The sequence below is a fragment of the Canis lupus genome, chromosome 8, assembly GCF_011100685.1.
Source record: "Canis lupus familiaris isolate Mischka breed German Shepherd chromosome 8, alternate assembly UU_Cfam_GSD_1.0, whole genome shotgun sequence".
In the NCBI taxonomy this organism is placed as follows: Eukaryota; Metazoa; Chordata; class Mammalia; order Carnivora; family Canidae; genus Canis; species Canis lupus.
The window spans coordinates 10,749,515-10,765,491 of record NC_049229.1 but is presented as its reverse complement, the minus strand read 5'-3'; the positions used below and the strand labels follow the sequence as shown (position 1 = coordinate 10,765,491).

General features: G+C 34.0%; 1 protein-coding gene across 14 annotated transcripts in view; it reads left to right on the top strand.

Annotated features, from left to right (window-relative positions):
- HEATR5A (HEAT repeat containing 5A) overlaps positions 1-15,977 on the top strand; it is a 111,807-nt gene that overhangs the window by 53,558 nt on the left and 42,272 nt on the right. For 11 of the 14 annotated variants that reach the window (XR_005363102.1, XM_038544423.1, XM_038544429.1 and 8 more), the window contains 6 exons: positions 3,108-3,213; positions 4,097-4,287; positions 8,490-8,649; positions 11,807-11,996; positions 12,869-13,038; positions 15,465-15,491. Coding sequence is in view for 13 of the 14 variants with exons in the window: in XM_038544423.1 (XP_038400351.1) it covers positions 3,108-3,213; positions 4,097-4,287; positions 8,490-8,649; positions 11,807-11,996; positions 12,869-13,038; positions 15,465-15,491 (844 nt within the window). In the remaining variant the exon portion in view is untranslated. The remainder of the gene's footprint in view (positions 1-3,107; positions 3,214-4,096; positions 4,288-8,489; positions 8,650-11,806; positions 11,997-12,868; positions 13,039-15,464; positions 15,492-15,977) is intronic. The other 3 variants (XM_038544428.1, XM_038544427.1, XM_038544426.1) reach the window with 1 other exon arrangement.

Sequence of the window (15,977 nt, the reverse complement as noted above, 5' to 3'; positions counted from 1 at the left end):
TTGTAACTATACCATTTTATAGAGCATATAATTTAAAATAATAAATTTGGATTAATACAGCATAACTACAGTAATGAAACAGGGGTTTCCTTGAGGGGGAAGGATTTAAGTTAAGCGTATTCTTTATATATATATATGTTTTTTTTTTAAGATTTTATTTATTTATATGACAGAGAGAGAGAAAGAAAACATAAGCACGGGGAGCAGCAGGCAGAAAGAGAGGGAGAAGCAGACTCCTTGCTGAGCAGGGAACCCCACCTGGTGCTCAGTCCCAGGACCCTGGAATCATGACCTGAGTCAAAGGCAGATGCTAACCGACTGAGCCACCCAAACGCCCCTAAATTAAGCATATTCTTAATGGCTCCACTAACTCTTTTTAATAGGTCTAAGACAAAAAGTGAAAATAAAAGAAGATTCTTTTTACAAGATTTTCCTTTTTAAAAATTGATTTTATTACTCTCTTAGAGGTTTTATTTAGGAAAATGATTTTTTACTCCTCTCTAAAATTTAATTAACTTTAAAATAAACTAAGTTTTTTTAACCTCACTTGGACTAAAGTAGCATATAGAATGAATATATATTTAAGGGAGGAGAGTTTTTATTAAAAAAATGTTGAGACGTAAAAGCAAAGCATACTATGTTTGCATTCTAACTGAATAAAAATAGCAGGCAGTACTTTGGAGATTTTTAAAGGAATTGATCTGGCAGGATCCCAGATACAGAAAGTGGATCATAAGCAGCTATCAGCAGTTTCCATTGGGTGTCATTAGAAGACCAGAGGAGAGAAACTACATAAATAGGAAAGTTAAGTTTCTAATTTCCTGTTATCCCAGGTATGATACTTGTTTAAAATGGCAGACCCTTTTTCTTTTGGCTGTGTATTTACATTTCTAGAGAAAAAAATGTTTTAACTGAAATTTCAATATTTAACAACAGCAGCTAAATATTTCAAAGCATTTTGTTGTCATTGTGGTTAGCTTTGTGTTTAAAGCAGCTTAAAAGAAACTTTTATGACATGAGATTGCCCTAAGATTAGAAATAGGTTTTTCATATTTTGTTTATGCCCTTAGATATTAAATTGTCTTTAAATCACTTGGTTTTGGGATCCCTGGGTGGCGCAGCAGTTTAGCGCCTGCCTTTGGCCCAGGGCGCGATCCTGGAGACCCGGGATCAAATCCCACATCGGGCTCCCGGTGCATGGAGCCTGCTTCTCCCTCTGCCTGTGTCTCTGCCTCTCTCTCTCTCTCTCTCTCTGTGACTATCATAAATAAATAAATAAAAATTAAAAATAAATAAATAAAATAAATCATTTGGTTTTCTCTATGTTGACTAAAGGATTCCAAAAGTCAGAAAACTGCATTGGGAATTTTAAAACATTAAAATGTTTAAAGTTCTAGAATGTCAAGATAATTTTATACAGAAAAGAACTATGATTGGTCTTGTGCATGTGTTGTTTGTGCTTACTTTGAAACATTTTGTACCTAAGGGCAAAGAATGAATTACTTAGTTCACCTGAAGATTGTTCTTCCCTTGAGAATACATTACAGTCACTTAGACAACTTTTTTAAAATGTAGATTCTGATATAATAGTATGGTATATGTATATATTGGGTATGGAAATTTTTAAAGACTCCTTAGGTGATTCTGACTTGTAGCTAGGGTAGATTTGCATATAGCAAATCAACGTTTTCAGATGTTATGTCTTACTGTTTATTCAGTTAAGTATATATTTCTAATTTCTGTAGACCCAAAACTTTGTTTCAGTATCTAATATCATTCCAAACTAACAATTGTATTATCAATACTACTTAAGCATACCAATTTAGTATTACTAAAAACAAGTCATCTCCATCTTCCAGAAGATTTAGAATATTTTGTGGAGATCTCTGTCAGCATTTAGGGATAAAGAGTGGAGAAAAAATAGGGGGCTCTGGCAGGTCTGGTATAGGTCAAATTCAATTACAATATAACAAAATTCTCAAGCTATAACCTTATATATTTTTAGTACTTTCAACATGACATTGTTCCACAGATAACAGATGATTAGGATATGAGTTAATAATGACATTTTAGGTTTTTAAACCTGTGAGCCTGACCATATGGTTATCCTTAATTTCTCTTTGTTGTCATGTTTACCCTACATAGTCTCTGCAGGCAGTTTGGACACAAACATGTTCTTAAAATGCCTTAAAAATGGTCTTGAAAACTGAAAAAAAAATTATGTATAATATACTTATCATGTGTATAATAATAATTAGAAGTGGCTTAAATGTTTCAAACTAGGAAGTGGGTTAAATGAAGTATTATATTGCCAAACTATATTACACTATTAGCCATTTAAAATTATTTCAGTATCATAGTTAATAAGATGGGAATAATGTTGGGAAGGAAAAAGTATTTTAACAAAGTATACAATGTGGAACGCCTAAGTGGCTCAATCAGTTAAGCATCTGCCTTCAGCTCAGCTCATGATCCTAAGGTCCTGGAATCGAGCCCACATCAGGCTCCCTGCTCCGTGAGGAGCCTGCTTCTCCTTCTCCCTCTCTGCCTGCAACTCCCCCTGCTTGTGTTCTCTCTCTGTCAAACAAATAAATAAAATCTTTAAGAGGGAGGGAGGGAGGGAGGAAAGAAAGAAAGAGAGAGAGAGAAAGGAAAGAAAGAGAGGAAAGAAGAAAGAAAGAAAGAAAGAAAGAAAGAAAGAAAGAAAGAAAGAAAGAGAAAGAAAGAGAAAGAGAAAGAAAAAGAAAAGAAAAGAAAAAAAAGAAAAAAAGAAGAAAGAAAGAAAGAAAATAGCTACTAAGGTAGAATTTGTCCAGGTAAATATTTATTAAGTGATTACTTCTGTGTGGGTTTTTTTCCCCACAAATAGTGCCTCTCACCCACTGTCAGAAGGACACATAATCAAACTACTTTTTTATTTTTAATATTTTCTTTTCCTAAAATGTTTTACTATGTTCAGCAGTTTATCTCATTTTAGCAGTTCCCACAAAATAATGCAACAAAACAAATTAGCTGTAGATACTCAGTAATGCCCTTTGGGTTACTTTATCTTTATTGACAAATTCTCTATCTTACTATTTGCTTTTAAATCTCGTTTCTTATTTTAGGCTTTCTATACTGGAACAGCTTTTGGACAGTATAAAGCACACAAAAGGAGCTCGTCAACAAGTAGTTCAGTTACATGTTGTTTCTTCACTCTCTAGTTTCTTGAAGGTAATTCTGTATTTTTAAAATTCAGGTATTTGCATAATTTTTTTTTTTTTAAATGTATGGCCAATTAAGTAGGTTGGAGTAAGGTGTTTTTAAAGAACTGGTGCCCTTCTTATTCTTCCCTTTTTTCTCAATCTCTTAATGAAAATGTTTCAGGATTTGTAATACCTCTTTTACTTTTTCTCCATGTAAAACTTGTTAGTCAGAAATTAAACCTAAAGTCTTGGCTTAGGACCATGCATTAACCTACTCAGCCCAATATCCTATACCAGAGATTGGCGGTCTGTGGCCTAGGGACCAAATCTGGCTTATTGTTACATTTATGGTTTATTCTCTCTAACTAAAATTTAATACACTTCATTGGTTATTTTATGGAAATTCTTATTAATGTTCTTCTGAACGTGTATATAGTATAGTAACAACTACCACACTGTTTGCCTAGAGGTTTAAAATTCTAAAGAACTTTTCTGTGAAAAATCAAATTATGTTTGGGTGTTCAGTGTTTATTCGTGTGTGTGTGTGTGTGTGTGTGTGTGTGTGTTTAAGTAGTAATCCAAATATGAATGTATTTGATTGACTAGAATATGCATTCCACACTGGATTTGAAAATTTACTACAGTGGCACCTGAGTGGCTCAGTCTGTTAATTGTCTGACTCTTGATTTTGCCTAGGTCATGATCTCAGACTCATGAGATCAAGCCCTGCATTAGTCTCTGCACTCAGCGGGGAGTCTTCTTGAGGTTCTCTCTCTCTCTCTCCACTTCTCCCTTTGCCCCTCACCCCACTTGCACTTGCTCTCACACTCTTTCTCTAAAATTTTTTTTTTTTTAAAGCAAAAGAAAATTTGCTACAGTTTTAAGTTTGGATTTTTCTTTACATATTTCAGTACTTAGCTGGCTCCAAGGGAAACTTGGGTTCAGAAGAAATGAGAAAACCTGCCCTAGCATTGGTGATGGGAGCCCTAGAAAGTCCCAACCCCCTCTTGAGATGTGCAGCTGCAGAGGCATGGGCTAGATTAGCCCAAGTGGTTAATGATGGAGCTTTTACTGCTGCATTAGCTCAAGTTAGCTTTGACAAGTAAGTGAATTTCTTATTTAATACTCAAAGACGATGTGTTAGTACTGGGTATAGCTTGTTGATTTTTTTTGGAACTAGTGAAACTTCATTCTGGGAATCAGCTCAGAAAAAAATTAATAAATGTGGATATTTTCAATTGAAGGGTCTGCTCTTCTTGAAACATAGAACAATTACTACTTTGGTTTTAGTTTTCATATAATAAGAAAAAGATATATGAGTAGTATGATTGGCTATGAGTGGAATAGACTCTGGGAGTTGTATAATGTGAAATATAGATCATAGGTAGTAATAACAATCTACTGAAAAGAGTAAAAGCTATAGGCTGTTATGATCAGAAAGCACAAACTGTATTTTCGTTTTTGCCAGCTCTATTTCAGATAGAAGGTTGTTAATAGTACCCTGCCTGCTCAATAGTATGAAGATAAATGAGATAATAAATATGAAAGTAATATGAAAGAGTAAAACAACCACAATTAAAAGTTCATGGTTTTATTAGTAATATATGTATATAAAGTTATATTTGTAGTTGTAGTAGTAGTAATAATGCAAATAGCACTTTGACTTTCCAGTCTGCTGAACATGTATGACTGATTTGGTTAAGAGCATGAATGAAGTCTGGGGGTGCCTACCTGGCTCAGTCTCAGTAGTGCATGTGACTCTTGATTTCAAGGTTGTAAATTCAAGCCCCATGTTGGGTATAGAGATTGTTAATAAATAAACTTTAAAAAAAAAGAGAGTTTGGGGATCCCTGGGTGGCTCAACTGTTTAGCACCTGCCTTCAGCCCAGGGTGTGATCCTGGAGTCCCGGGATCGAGTCCCACATCGGGCTCCTGCTTGGAGCCTGCTTCTCCCTCTGCCTGTGTATCTGCCTCTCTCTCTCTCTGTGTCTCTCATGAATAAATAAATAAAATCTTTAAAAATAACAATAAAAAATAAAAATAAATTAAAAAAAAGAGAGTTTGAAATCTGTAGTCAGATTACTAACTTGGTTCAAATCCCATTCTTCCACTTAATAGTAGGTTATTTTCTAAGAGTTACTTTGGCTATCACTTTGTTCTCCTCATCTGTAAAAGAACTGATAATAGTATAGAATCTCAATGTGTTGGAAGGATGAAAGAACTAAATGTAAAACATTTCAATTAGCATCGAATGCATAAGAAAATTCCTCTAATACTTATTATTCTTACTATATTTAACTTTAAAATCAAAGTTCTTGAGTTGAGACTGTATGGTATTAAAGTATCTCAGCAGTGTGAGTTTTTAAAATGTAAATGATGCTCTCAAAGCAGATATGGAAGGAACATACCCTAGTATTAAAGAGACTAAATATAACAAACCCACAGCTAACACACTCAGTGGTGAAACGCTAAAAGCTTTTCCTTTAAAAAAAAATAAAAAAATAAAAAAATAAAAATAAAAATAAAAGCTTTTCCTTTAAGATGAGGAACAAAAAAAAGAAATCCTGCTCTCTCCACTTTTATTCACCTTGTTTTTGGAAGTCCTAGCCATGCATTTAGACAAGAAAAAGACCTAAAAGGCATCCAGATTGGAAAGGAAGAAGCAAAACTGTCACTGTTTGCAGATGACATGATACAAAACTAGAAAATCCTAAAGACTCCACCAAAAAACTTAGAATTAAATGAATTCAGTAAAGTCAGGATATGAAATTAACATACAGGAATCAATATCTATACATTAATAATAAGCTGTCAGAAAGATTAAGGAAACAATCCCAATTACTGTTGTCAATAAGAATAAAACACCTAAGAATAAATTTAACCAAGGAAGTGAACAACCACACTAAGAACATTAAGACATTGTTGAAAAAAATTGAAGATGACCCATGCTTCACAAGGATGACATGCAAATCCATGAAGCGTTCCGTTCCGTATTTTAACCAACTTAGTCACTCAGGTGCCCCAAAGTGTTCCATATTTTAATGTACACATACACACACCATGCTTATGGATTGTAAGATTTAATATTGTTAAGATATCCATACTACCCAGAGCAATCTACAGATTCAGTATAATCCCCATCAAAATACCAAGGACATTTTTCACAGTACTAGAATGAAAAAAAATCCTGAAATTTGTATGGAACCACAAAAGATCCCAAATAGCCAAAGCAGTTTTGAGAAAGAAGAACAAAGCTGGAGAAATGGCTGTTTTCAGCATTGCTGAAAGTGATAATAATTAAAACAGTACATTACTAGCACAAAAACAAACACAGATCAGTGTGTTAGAATAGAGAGCCCAGAAATAAACCCACACATATCTAGTCAATTAATTTGGCAAAGGAATCAAGAATAAGGGGGAAAACGGGTTCCTGTCTGGCCTAGTCAGTAGAGCATGCAACTCTTGATCTTGGGGCTCTGAGTTCATGTTCCACTGTGGTCTTAGAGCTTACTTTAAAAACAAAACAATGGGGGACAGACAGTCTGTTTAATAATGGTGTTGGGAAAACAGGATAGGTACATGCAAAAGATTGAAACTGGACCACAAAAATAAATTCAGTGGGTGAAAGACTTGAAGTAACATCAGAAACCATAAAACTCCTAGACGAAGACAGACAGTAAACTCTTTGACATTGGTCCTAGCAATATTTAGTGGGAAGGAGGTCAGGTAATGGCAACAAAAGCTAAAACAAACGGAATTACATCAAACTAAAAAGCTTTTTTGTACAATGAAGGAAACCATTAACAAAACAAAAAGGCAGCCTAAAATGGTGGAAGATATTTGCAAATCATATATTTGATAAAGGGTTAATATCCAAAATATATACAGAACTTATACAACTTAATGTTAAAAACCTGATTTTTAAAAAATGGGCAGAGGATGGAATAAACATTTTTCCTAGGAAGACATATAGATAGCCAACAGGCACTTGAAGAGCTTCTCATCATTAATCATCATGGAAATGCAAAGCAAAACCACAACGAGACATCGCCTTACACTTGTCTAATTGACTAGTGTCCATAACAAGTATTGAGTAGGATGTGGAGAAAAGGGAACCTTCATACACTATGGGAATATAAATTGGTGCCATTATGGAAAGTAGTATGGTGGTTCCTCAAAAAATTAAAAATAGAAATACCATACAACCCAGCAATTCCACTTTTGGATATTTATTCAAAGGAAATGAAAACATTGATTAAAAGAGATATATGAGGGCAGCCTGGGTGGCTCAGCGGTTTAGTGCCGCCTGGGGCGTGATCCTGGAGACCTGGGATCTAGTCCCACGTCAGGCACCCTGCACGGAGCCTGATTCTCCCTCTGCCTGTGTCTCTGCCTCTCTCTCTCTCTCTCTCTCTCTCTCTCTCTGTGTGTGTGTCTCTCATGAGTAAATAATAAAAAAAAGAAAAATCTTTAAAAAAAAATATGCACCCATGTGTTCATTGCAGTATTATTTACAATAGCCAAAATATGGAATCAACCTGCGTCTATTAATAAATCAATGGATAAAGAAGATGGTATGTGTAATATTACTCAGCCATAAAAAAAGAAGGAAATCTTGCCATTTGTGACAACATGGATGGACCTAGAAGGAATTAGGCTCAGTGAAATAAGACAGAGAAAGACAAATACCATGTGATTTCACTTACATGTAAAAAGAAATGATAAAAGAAATAAACTGTTGGTTACCAGAGAGGAGAGGAGGGTGCAAAACAGGTGAAGGGAATTAAGAGGTTCAGACTTCCAGTTAGGAAATAAATAAGTCATGGGATGTAATGTATAACATATAGAATATAGTCAATAATATTGCAGAAACTTTGTATGGTAACAGTAACTAGACTTATTGTGGAGATCATTTCATAATGGATAAAAATGTCAAAGCACTATGATGTACACCTGAAACTGATAGGATATTGTGTGTTTATGATACTTCAACTTTTGAAAAGTAACTTAACAATAAACTAATAATGCTTGTCTTACAAATTTAATGTATCTCTGAAAAAACATTGGAATTATTCATACTTAATAATGTAAAAACATTTTTATTTAAAATAAAATAACATTTTTATTTTAAATAAAAATGTTTTTCTTCTCAAGGTACCTTTCAGGTCATTCCAGAGTTTTTATTTTTATCAGTTAACAGAAAATATATTTTTGAATTTTGCAGCTATCCATACATTTTGCCTATGTGACAGTGTACATGCATTAGTTTTGTTCAGTGATTATTATTTATTTCCATAATTATAGACTGAAATCAGCAAGGGATGTGGTTACCAGAACAGGATACTCATTGGCTTTGGGATCTCTACATAGATATTTAGGAGGAATAAGTTCTTCTCAACATTTGAGTTCTTGTGTTGGAATCCTTTATACTTTGTCTCAGGACAGTACTTCTCCTGATGTGCAGGTAAATACCCCATGTGATACCTTCTTGAAATTCATGATTTGAATATAATGCAGGTTGTTTTTATATGCCATTAGTAATTTGTAAATAATCCCCCCTCAACAAATATTCAGACCATTGTTAACCTTGACTAGTTTTTGAAATTCAAATCTCAGTGTCTTTGCACTCAGAATTTCCAAAATCAAAATCAGTATCTTTTTCTGAAAATGAATCTTCCTTCCATCTTAATAACATTGACTATTTTGGAGAACTTGATAGGTACCAAACATTATTTTATATTCTTCAAAAACCTTAACATACTTAAACCTCACAGTAATCCCCTTATACAAAAAGAAAACGAGCTTACAGAAGCTAAGTAACTTGCTCACAGCTGAAAGCTAATAAATCATGGAATAAAAAAAAAAAAAATCATGGAATCAGTTCACAAACACAAGTCATGAACTCTGAACCCATGTTCTTAACTACTTTACCATATTATTGTACATATCTTACTCATTTCTGTTAAAAATCACCATTCTCTTGATGTCTTAATCAAATTTTGAATAATTGACATTCCTCCTGTTCTTTTACTCCCCTTATCTTATCTCTGCCTCCCTTGTGTGTTCCTAATTACTATAGTAGTTTTAGATTCTTTTCAACTCTCCCTAGATGTGAAAACACATTGTTTTCCTGAAAGACTTTCATCTTACCCCTTCCCTACCAAAAATCTGGGGAAACTGCTTATTGCTTCCTAAATCACCTTCTCATTCCAATCTGACCCAGGAACCTTGTCTATTATTACCCCAAAATACTGGCTTCTCTTATAGATGATCTGCCTATTTTCTTTTCTTTTTCTCTTTTTTTTTTTTTTTTTTTAAAGATTTTATTTATTTATTTGACAGAGCACAAACAGAGAGAGTAGCAGGCAGGAGAGGGAAAAACAGGCTCCCTGTGGAGCAGAGAGCCCGATGCAGGCCTCCATCTCAGGACACTGGGATCATGACCTGAGCCAAAGGCAGACACTTAACTGAGCCACCCAGGCACTTCTGATCTGCCTGTTTTCATCCTATACAGGCCTTTCTCATATCTGCACTTATATTTTTCCTATTACTCTTTTCCCTTCCTATTCCTCTCTGATAATCCAAAATTTTTAGTGTTCTTTCTGAAATGTAGTTTAACCACCTTCTCTTCAAATTTCAACATCCTTAATCCACAGTTAGCTTTCATTCTTTGAATTACCATATTACTAATAGTCTCCTCATCATTATCTAGTAGTTGACTGAGTTAATTTATAAGGTGTTCCATTCTTTCATCTTCCTTTATTGTAGTACTTTTTGCTTCCATTTATTATATTTCTCTTCTTCCCTTTCAAGAAGTCTGTTGTGAATGCACATACGTTTATATTAAATACCTTTTTATTGATTAAGTGCTTTTAGTGGCTCCCAGTGTCATCAAATCTGACTCTTCTTGATTACTGCTATCTCTTACTTAACAGTTTATTTTTGTAGCATTTAAAGTAGTGTAAGCTTTCGGGGATCCCCAAGTGGCTCAGCGTTTAGCGCCTGCCTTCAGCCCAGGGCGTGATCCTGGAGTCCCGGAATGGAGTCCCACATCAGGCTCCCTGCTCCCTGCTTCTCCCTCTGCCTGTGTGTGTGTGTGTGTGTGTGTCTCGCTCTCTCTCCCCGTCCCCACTCTATGTGTCTCTCATGAATAAATAAATTAAAAATCTTTAAAGTACTGTAAGCTTTCTTATGCATTCATTGGCAAGAGGGGTAAAACTTTGTCAATTTCCTGAAGGGAGAACTTTTTATGTACTTCAAACATACGTAGAATTAAAGTATACTGTAAGGAACCTATTATACCCATCATCTGACTACATTGATTATCAGCATATGGTCAGTCTTGTTTCATTCATTCATTCATTTGTTCGTTCATTCATTGATTTATTGGTAGCTTAAACAACAGAAATTTATTTTCTCATGGTTCTGGAGGCTAGAAGATCAAAGTGTCAGCCAGTTTGGTTTCTTCTGAGTCCTCTTTCCTTGGCTTGCAGGTGGTCACCTTCTCATCATGTCTTCACATGGTCTTTCCTCTGTGCATGTGCATCTCTAATGTCATTCTATCCAAATTTTCTCTTAGGATATCAGTCACATTGGGTTAAGGCCCACTGTAATAGCCTCATTTTAACTTCTTTAAAGGCCCTGTCTCTGAAGACAGCCCCATCCTGAGGTTCGTTCATGTATACCAGAGTTGACAAACGCATTCTATTAAGAGCCGCTTAGTAAATTGTGTACACTTACATGTCATACAGTCTCTGTTAGCTGCACAATTCTGCCATTGTAGTAACGCAGCCATAAATACGTAAATAAATGAGCATGACTGTGTTTCAATAAAGCTTTTTTATTTATAAAAACATGTAGCAGGTCAGATTTGGCTGAAAGGTATTTCATTTAATATATAAACATTTATATATACATATTTATACACATATTCATTTTTATATGTTTATGAAAGTACACTTAAGTGTGTATCTTTGTGAATAGAATATACAGACTAAACATACCTTGTAACCAGCACCTAGATCAAGAAATAGAACATTACCAGTACCCCAAATGCTCTCCTCATGTTCTCTTCTAGTTACTACCTGCCCCACCAATGATAACCACTATCCTAATTTGCAGTATAATATATTAGTTTTGCCTGCTTTTATTCTTTATATCAATGGAATCCTGTGGTATATGTTCAAGAGATTTGTCCATATTACTGCATGTAATTGTAGGTTTTGTTGAATCATTTTTTTATTTATTTACTTATTTTGAATTTTTTAAAAACTGGAATTTTTGTTCTCCACATAGATTAAACAATAAATAATTTTCAGCAAACTAGATTCAGTTCAAGCTGTTAGCTAAAGAATCAAACATAGTCTTGGAATTCTTAGTGCTGAGATTTAAGTTTACCATTCTATATTAGATGATTGTCTTTGATTGTTTTTTAATGGATATTTGATGAGAAATTTTTTTCTAAACTTATGTTCTCTATTTCTTTCCAGGTTAGTTATAGCACACAAATAACTTTACTTTGCCACTACTTTATCACTTGCTTCACCAAAGAACAATTCATTGTGTTTTATGTTTCTTAATGCTGCTGTAGCATTTTAAATTATTTTTCTCTGTCTTCACAGACCTGGGCACTACATTCGCTATCATTGATAATTGATTCTGCTGGCCCCCTCTATCATATGCATGTGGAACCCACCCTTTCTCTTATTATAATGTTACTGTTAAATGTGCCTCCTACTCATGCTGAAGTACACCAGAGTCTTGGTCGCTGTTTGAATGCCCTCATTACTACATTGGGTCCAGAGCTACAGGGTATGCATAGCTTATTTTATGATGTTTTACAGTAAAAAAAAATGCATAAAAAATCAATTCATTTCTTATTACTCAAATACTTCTCAGTGACGTGAAGTTTAGCACAGTGTTCTATGCAAATACATGGGCAGAATGTTGAGAGTCATCTTGGGAAGAAGACTTTGACTCCTACATGTTGACATAATAGAAAATAACACAGAAATGAGGAAACTTAATATAAGCTCCACCACTACTTAATTGGGTGAAAATCTTTGTCTTTGGTTTCCTTCTCTACCAAATGAGGGAAAAGTTGAAAAGTCTTTGTGATTGACATATAGTAGGTGATCATGTATTTTGTGAAATACCATTCAGTGTGATTTCTCTTACCTTGAAAAGACAGAGTACCATATTTAGAAAGATTAGATGTATTTTTTAAATGCTTCCTTGACAATTAAGGTGATAGACATTAAGTGGAATAGTTTAAGAACGCATCTCTTCTAAAAAATAAGTCCCCAAACTCAGATAATCTGATTTGTTCAAATATAAAGTATATGATTTTAATATTAGAAAGAAACTCAACTAATTTAAGCAGGGTGCTTAGTTCATTAGCCACTTCTAATTCTGCTTTTCATGAAAATTTGATATAACTTACAGATAGTCCTTCCTATGTTCTTGTTCGCCTAATGATTTATGTTGACGTAAATTTATTAGAGTAAGAATAACAATATAACTAAAAATCTGTCATCTGGATTATCCCTGCATTTGTAGAAGAAATTTACTTCACAGATCCTTAAGTTTAAAATTGGTTGAAAAACAAACAAACCTGGTAATACATGTTTAAAGAGGAATGATTTCATAGACAAATTATTTAAAGCTCTCTGCTTTCATTTTAGGTAATAGTACTTCCATTTCTACCTTAAGGACTTCCTGTCTTTTGGGTTGTGCAGTGATGCAAGATAACCCAGACTGCCTCGTTCAAGCTCAGGCCATCTCTTGCCTTCAGCAGCTTCATATGTTTGCACCAAGACATGTCAACTTGTCCAGCTTGGTCAGCTGCCTCTGTGTGAGTATAAATTTATTAGTGAGTCCTTAGATTTTTTTCATTGGAAACTGTGTATAATAGCTATTTTCTCTCAATTCTAGTCTTTTTTATGGAGTAGGGCCAACTTTCATATAATCGCATTGTAAATCTCTCATATAGTAATTCATTTTTCTCTTAATGTTGAACCTAACATTTGGGATATTTATTCATTAGTCAGTAAACATATCAGGTGCTTAATTGTCCTGGATACTGTTTAAATGCCACAGCACATGGAAAAATTTATGTCGTGTCTTTTTTTTTTCCTTCCGTTATTCTACATAATTACATAAAAAGTTCTGTCCACCCTAGATGGGCAGAACATTTTTCTTTGATATTCTAGTTGGCATAAGGCATCAGTGTCCGGGTTTTAATAATATGTTTAATATGCTAAAAGTTCTGGTAAAGTGGTTTATAATCGTCACTAGTTTTAAGATTTACCTTGAGAATCACCAATTTCTGTGTGACTTGTTTCAAAAATTGAGTTACATTTGGAATTAAAACTTGACACCATTGCTTTTACTTCTCCTAGAATGTCCACAGCACATTCCCATTAGTAACATGCCAGTGGAGCATCATTACTTTAGACAGACTTTTTGTTTAAAAGCTTGAGGCAGGATATGCAGCATTTCAGACCTTGAAAGAACTTCAGACATCTTTCAAACCAACTTCCCCAATAAAAGAAGAAACCAAGGACCAAAAAAATCAAATAATTTGCCCAAGTTAACATACCTAGGTGTAGTGGTAGCTCTAGTCTAGAATCCAGGTTTCTATACTCCTTGTTCAGTTCCCATTTCTTTATTTCGTACTGACTTTATAGTTATGGTTACCTCTTAATTCTACCACCTCCTGGCTTCGTGGCTTTATGGAAGTCCCATAACCTCTTCCAGCCTTAGCTACCTTGTCTATAAAACACAAGGATTACACAAGATGCCACCTATAAAGGCACATGTCTCAAGCACTTAATAACCATATATGTTATTTTCTTAACATATAATTTTTACTTTATATTAATCTTCATTGTGATTTTCACAGGCAAGATTATGTAAGACTCTTTAAAGGAGGATGTGACTGACTTCTGATAGAAACTTGGTTGCTATCTGGGTTAAACATGTAGTAGAGAAAATAGCACTAACTGGAAAAAGGATTTTACTTTTACCACTCAATGAATTTTCCCTAGGAATATTACTCTTTGTATTCTAGGAGCCATCACTAAAACCAATCATTGAAAAATAGCCACTCCTTTGCAAATTGATCAAACTTTCACTCTCCATTTTACTGCCATTTTTTTTTCTAGAATTATAGTAGAAACTTTGTTAGTAGCCTTTTGAAATTTGTTTGATACATGAATTCATCTACCAAGTTTATTGAAAAATAGCAAAACTTACTACTAATTCTTGATGAATTGGATCTGACCAAGTTTGTTACTTTTTTTCCCCCAGACTGAGAAAGTTTACATATAGAGAATAATAGAGACTACTATCCTAAAAGAAAAAGATTTTTCTTTTAGGAATATTTAGAACAGTTGAGAAAATCAGAATTAACAATTAACAAATCTTATTCATGTTACTCATAATATTTAAGCTATAAAATAATTTTTCTTATACAGAAATCATTTAAAAGTTGCTATCACTGTAGTTTGTTAATTTTATTAATTTTTAGTAAGCTTTTATTCTGAATTTATTTGATTGAATTTATTATATTTTAGAGTATTCCCTGTAGTAAGAAAATTGCTTTTGCTTTTCTGTTTAACAACTTTATGATCAGATTTTCTTTTGTACAGAGAACTTAATTATTTAGCATGAAATGTTTTCATATTAATTGAAACTCCTTGAATATTCAGAATACATGTCATCATTAGGAAAGAATCTTACTGGAAAGAGTTTTCTTCTAACTGCATGCTATGTAACTTCCATTCTGAACTTGGTCTTAGCTATACTAGTAATTCTGAGTACTCTTAGTTTTAAAAGTTGGCTTCCAAGAATAAAAAATCCATAATTAACTTGTGATGAGTTAAATCATTAACTTTGTCCCTTGCTGTACTCCTGCTCATGTGAATGCAATCCAGATCACTCCTTTAATACTCATGTCTCCTTGATCTGGCTTTGTTATTGAGGTTTAATGAGAGATTCCAAAGGAAAACCTAATTACACAAATGTACATTTTTAAGTTATTGTATATTTTATATCTTTACATCTTGAGTTGACTATTTCCAAGATCTTAGCTCAACTCATATTTTAAAGTTGGAAAATGAAGTAATTGTGGCATATTTTTAAAGCTGAAGCTAAGCCAATTTGAATGATAGCTCTATGAACATTTATATTTTAATGCTTAGCTGACTGTTGTCAAAATCATCCTAGTATTTATCTTTTGGTTTTGTCATGACCAGTCTGTCATTTGTTTTTGTGCAGGAGATCTTGTTGGATAATTCTGTGTTGGTAGGTCCCTGACCCTCAATTCCTAACTTTTTTTGAGGTTTGCAGTGCTGTTTCTTTGTGTTGTTTTTTTGGTTGTAGATGTTCTTGTTCTCCCCTGCATCTCTTTGTTTAAGCTAACCATTAATGCAAAGTCCAGTATGTGTAGCATGTTACATGGTGTTTATTTAATACCACTGTAAACATATCCTCCCTAACCTTCTCCAGCTGGTGCACTCAGTCCTTGCACTTAATTTTGCATCATTTTGATTTACATATTCATTTCAGAAAGGAATTGTAATTATGGTTTGACTTTATTTCTACATTTTGCCTGCTCGGTTTGTTTGCCTTAACTCACTGTATTCCTCTTCCCAATATACAATGCTGGAGAATGACATGGAGATATTAAATGTTCCATTTTGCTTTGTGTGATCGCCTTTAATCTTTTTTCTTCCAAACAAGTAAAGAGTACTTTTAAGCATGCTTTCTCTAAGAGTGTTTGACCAGCCT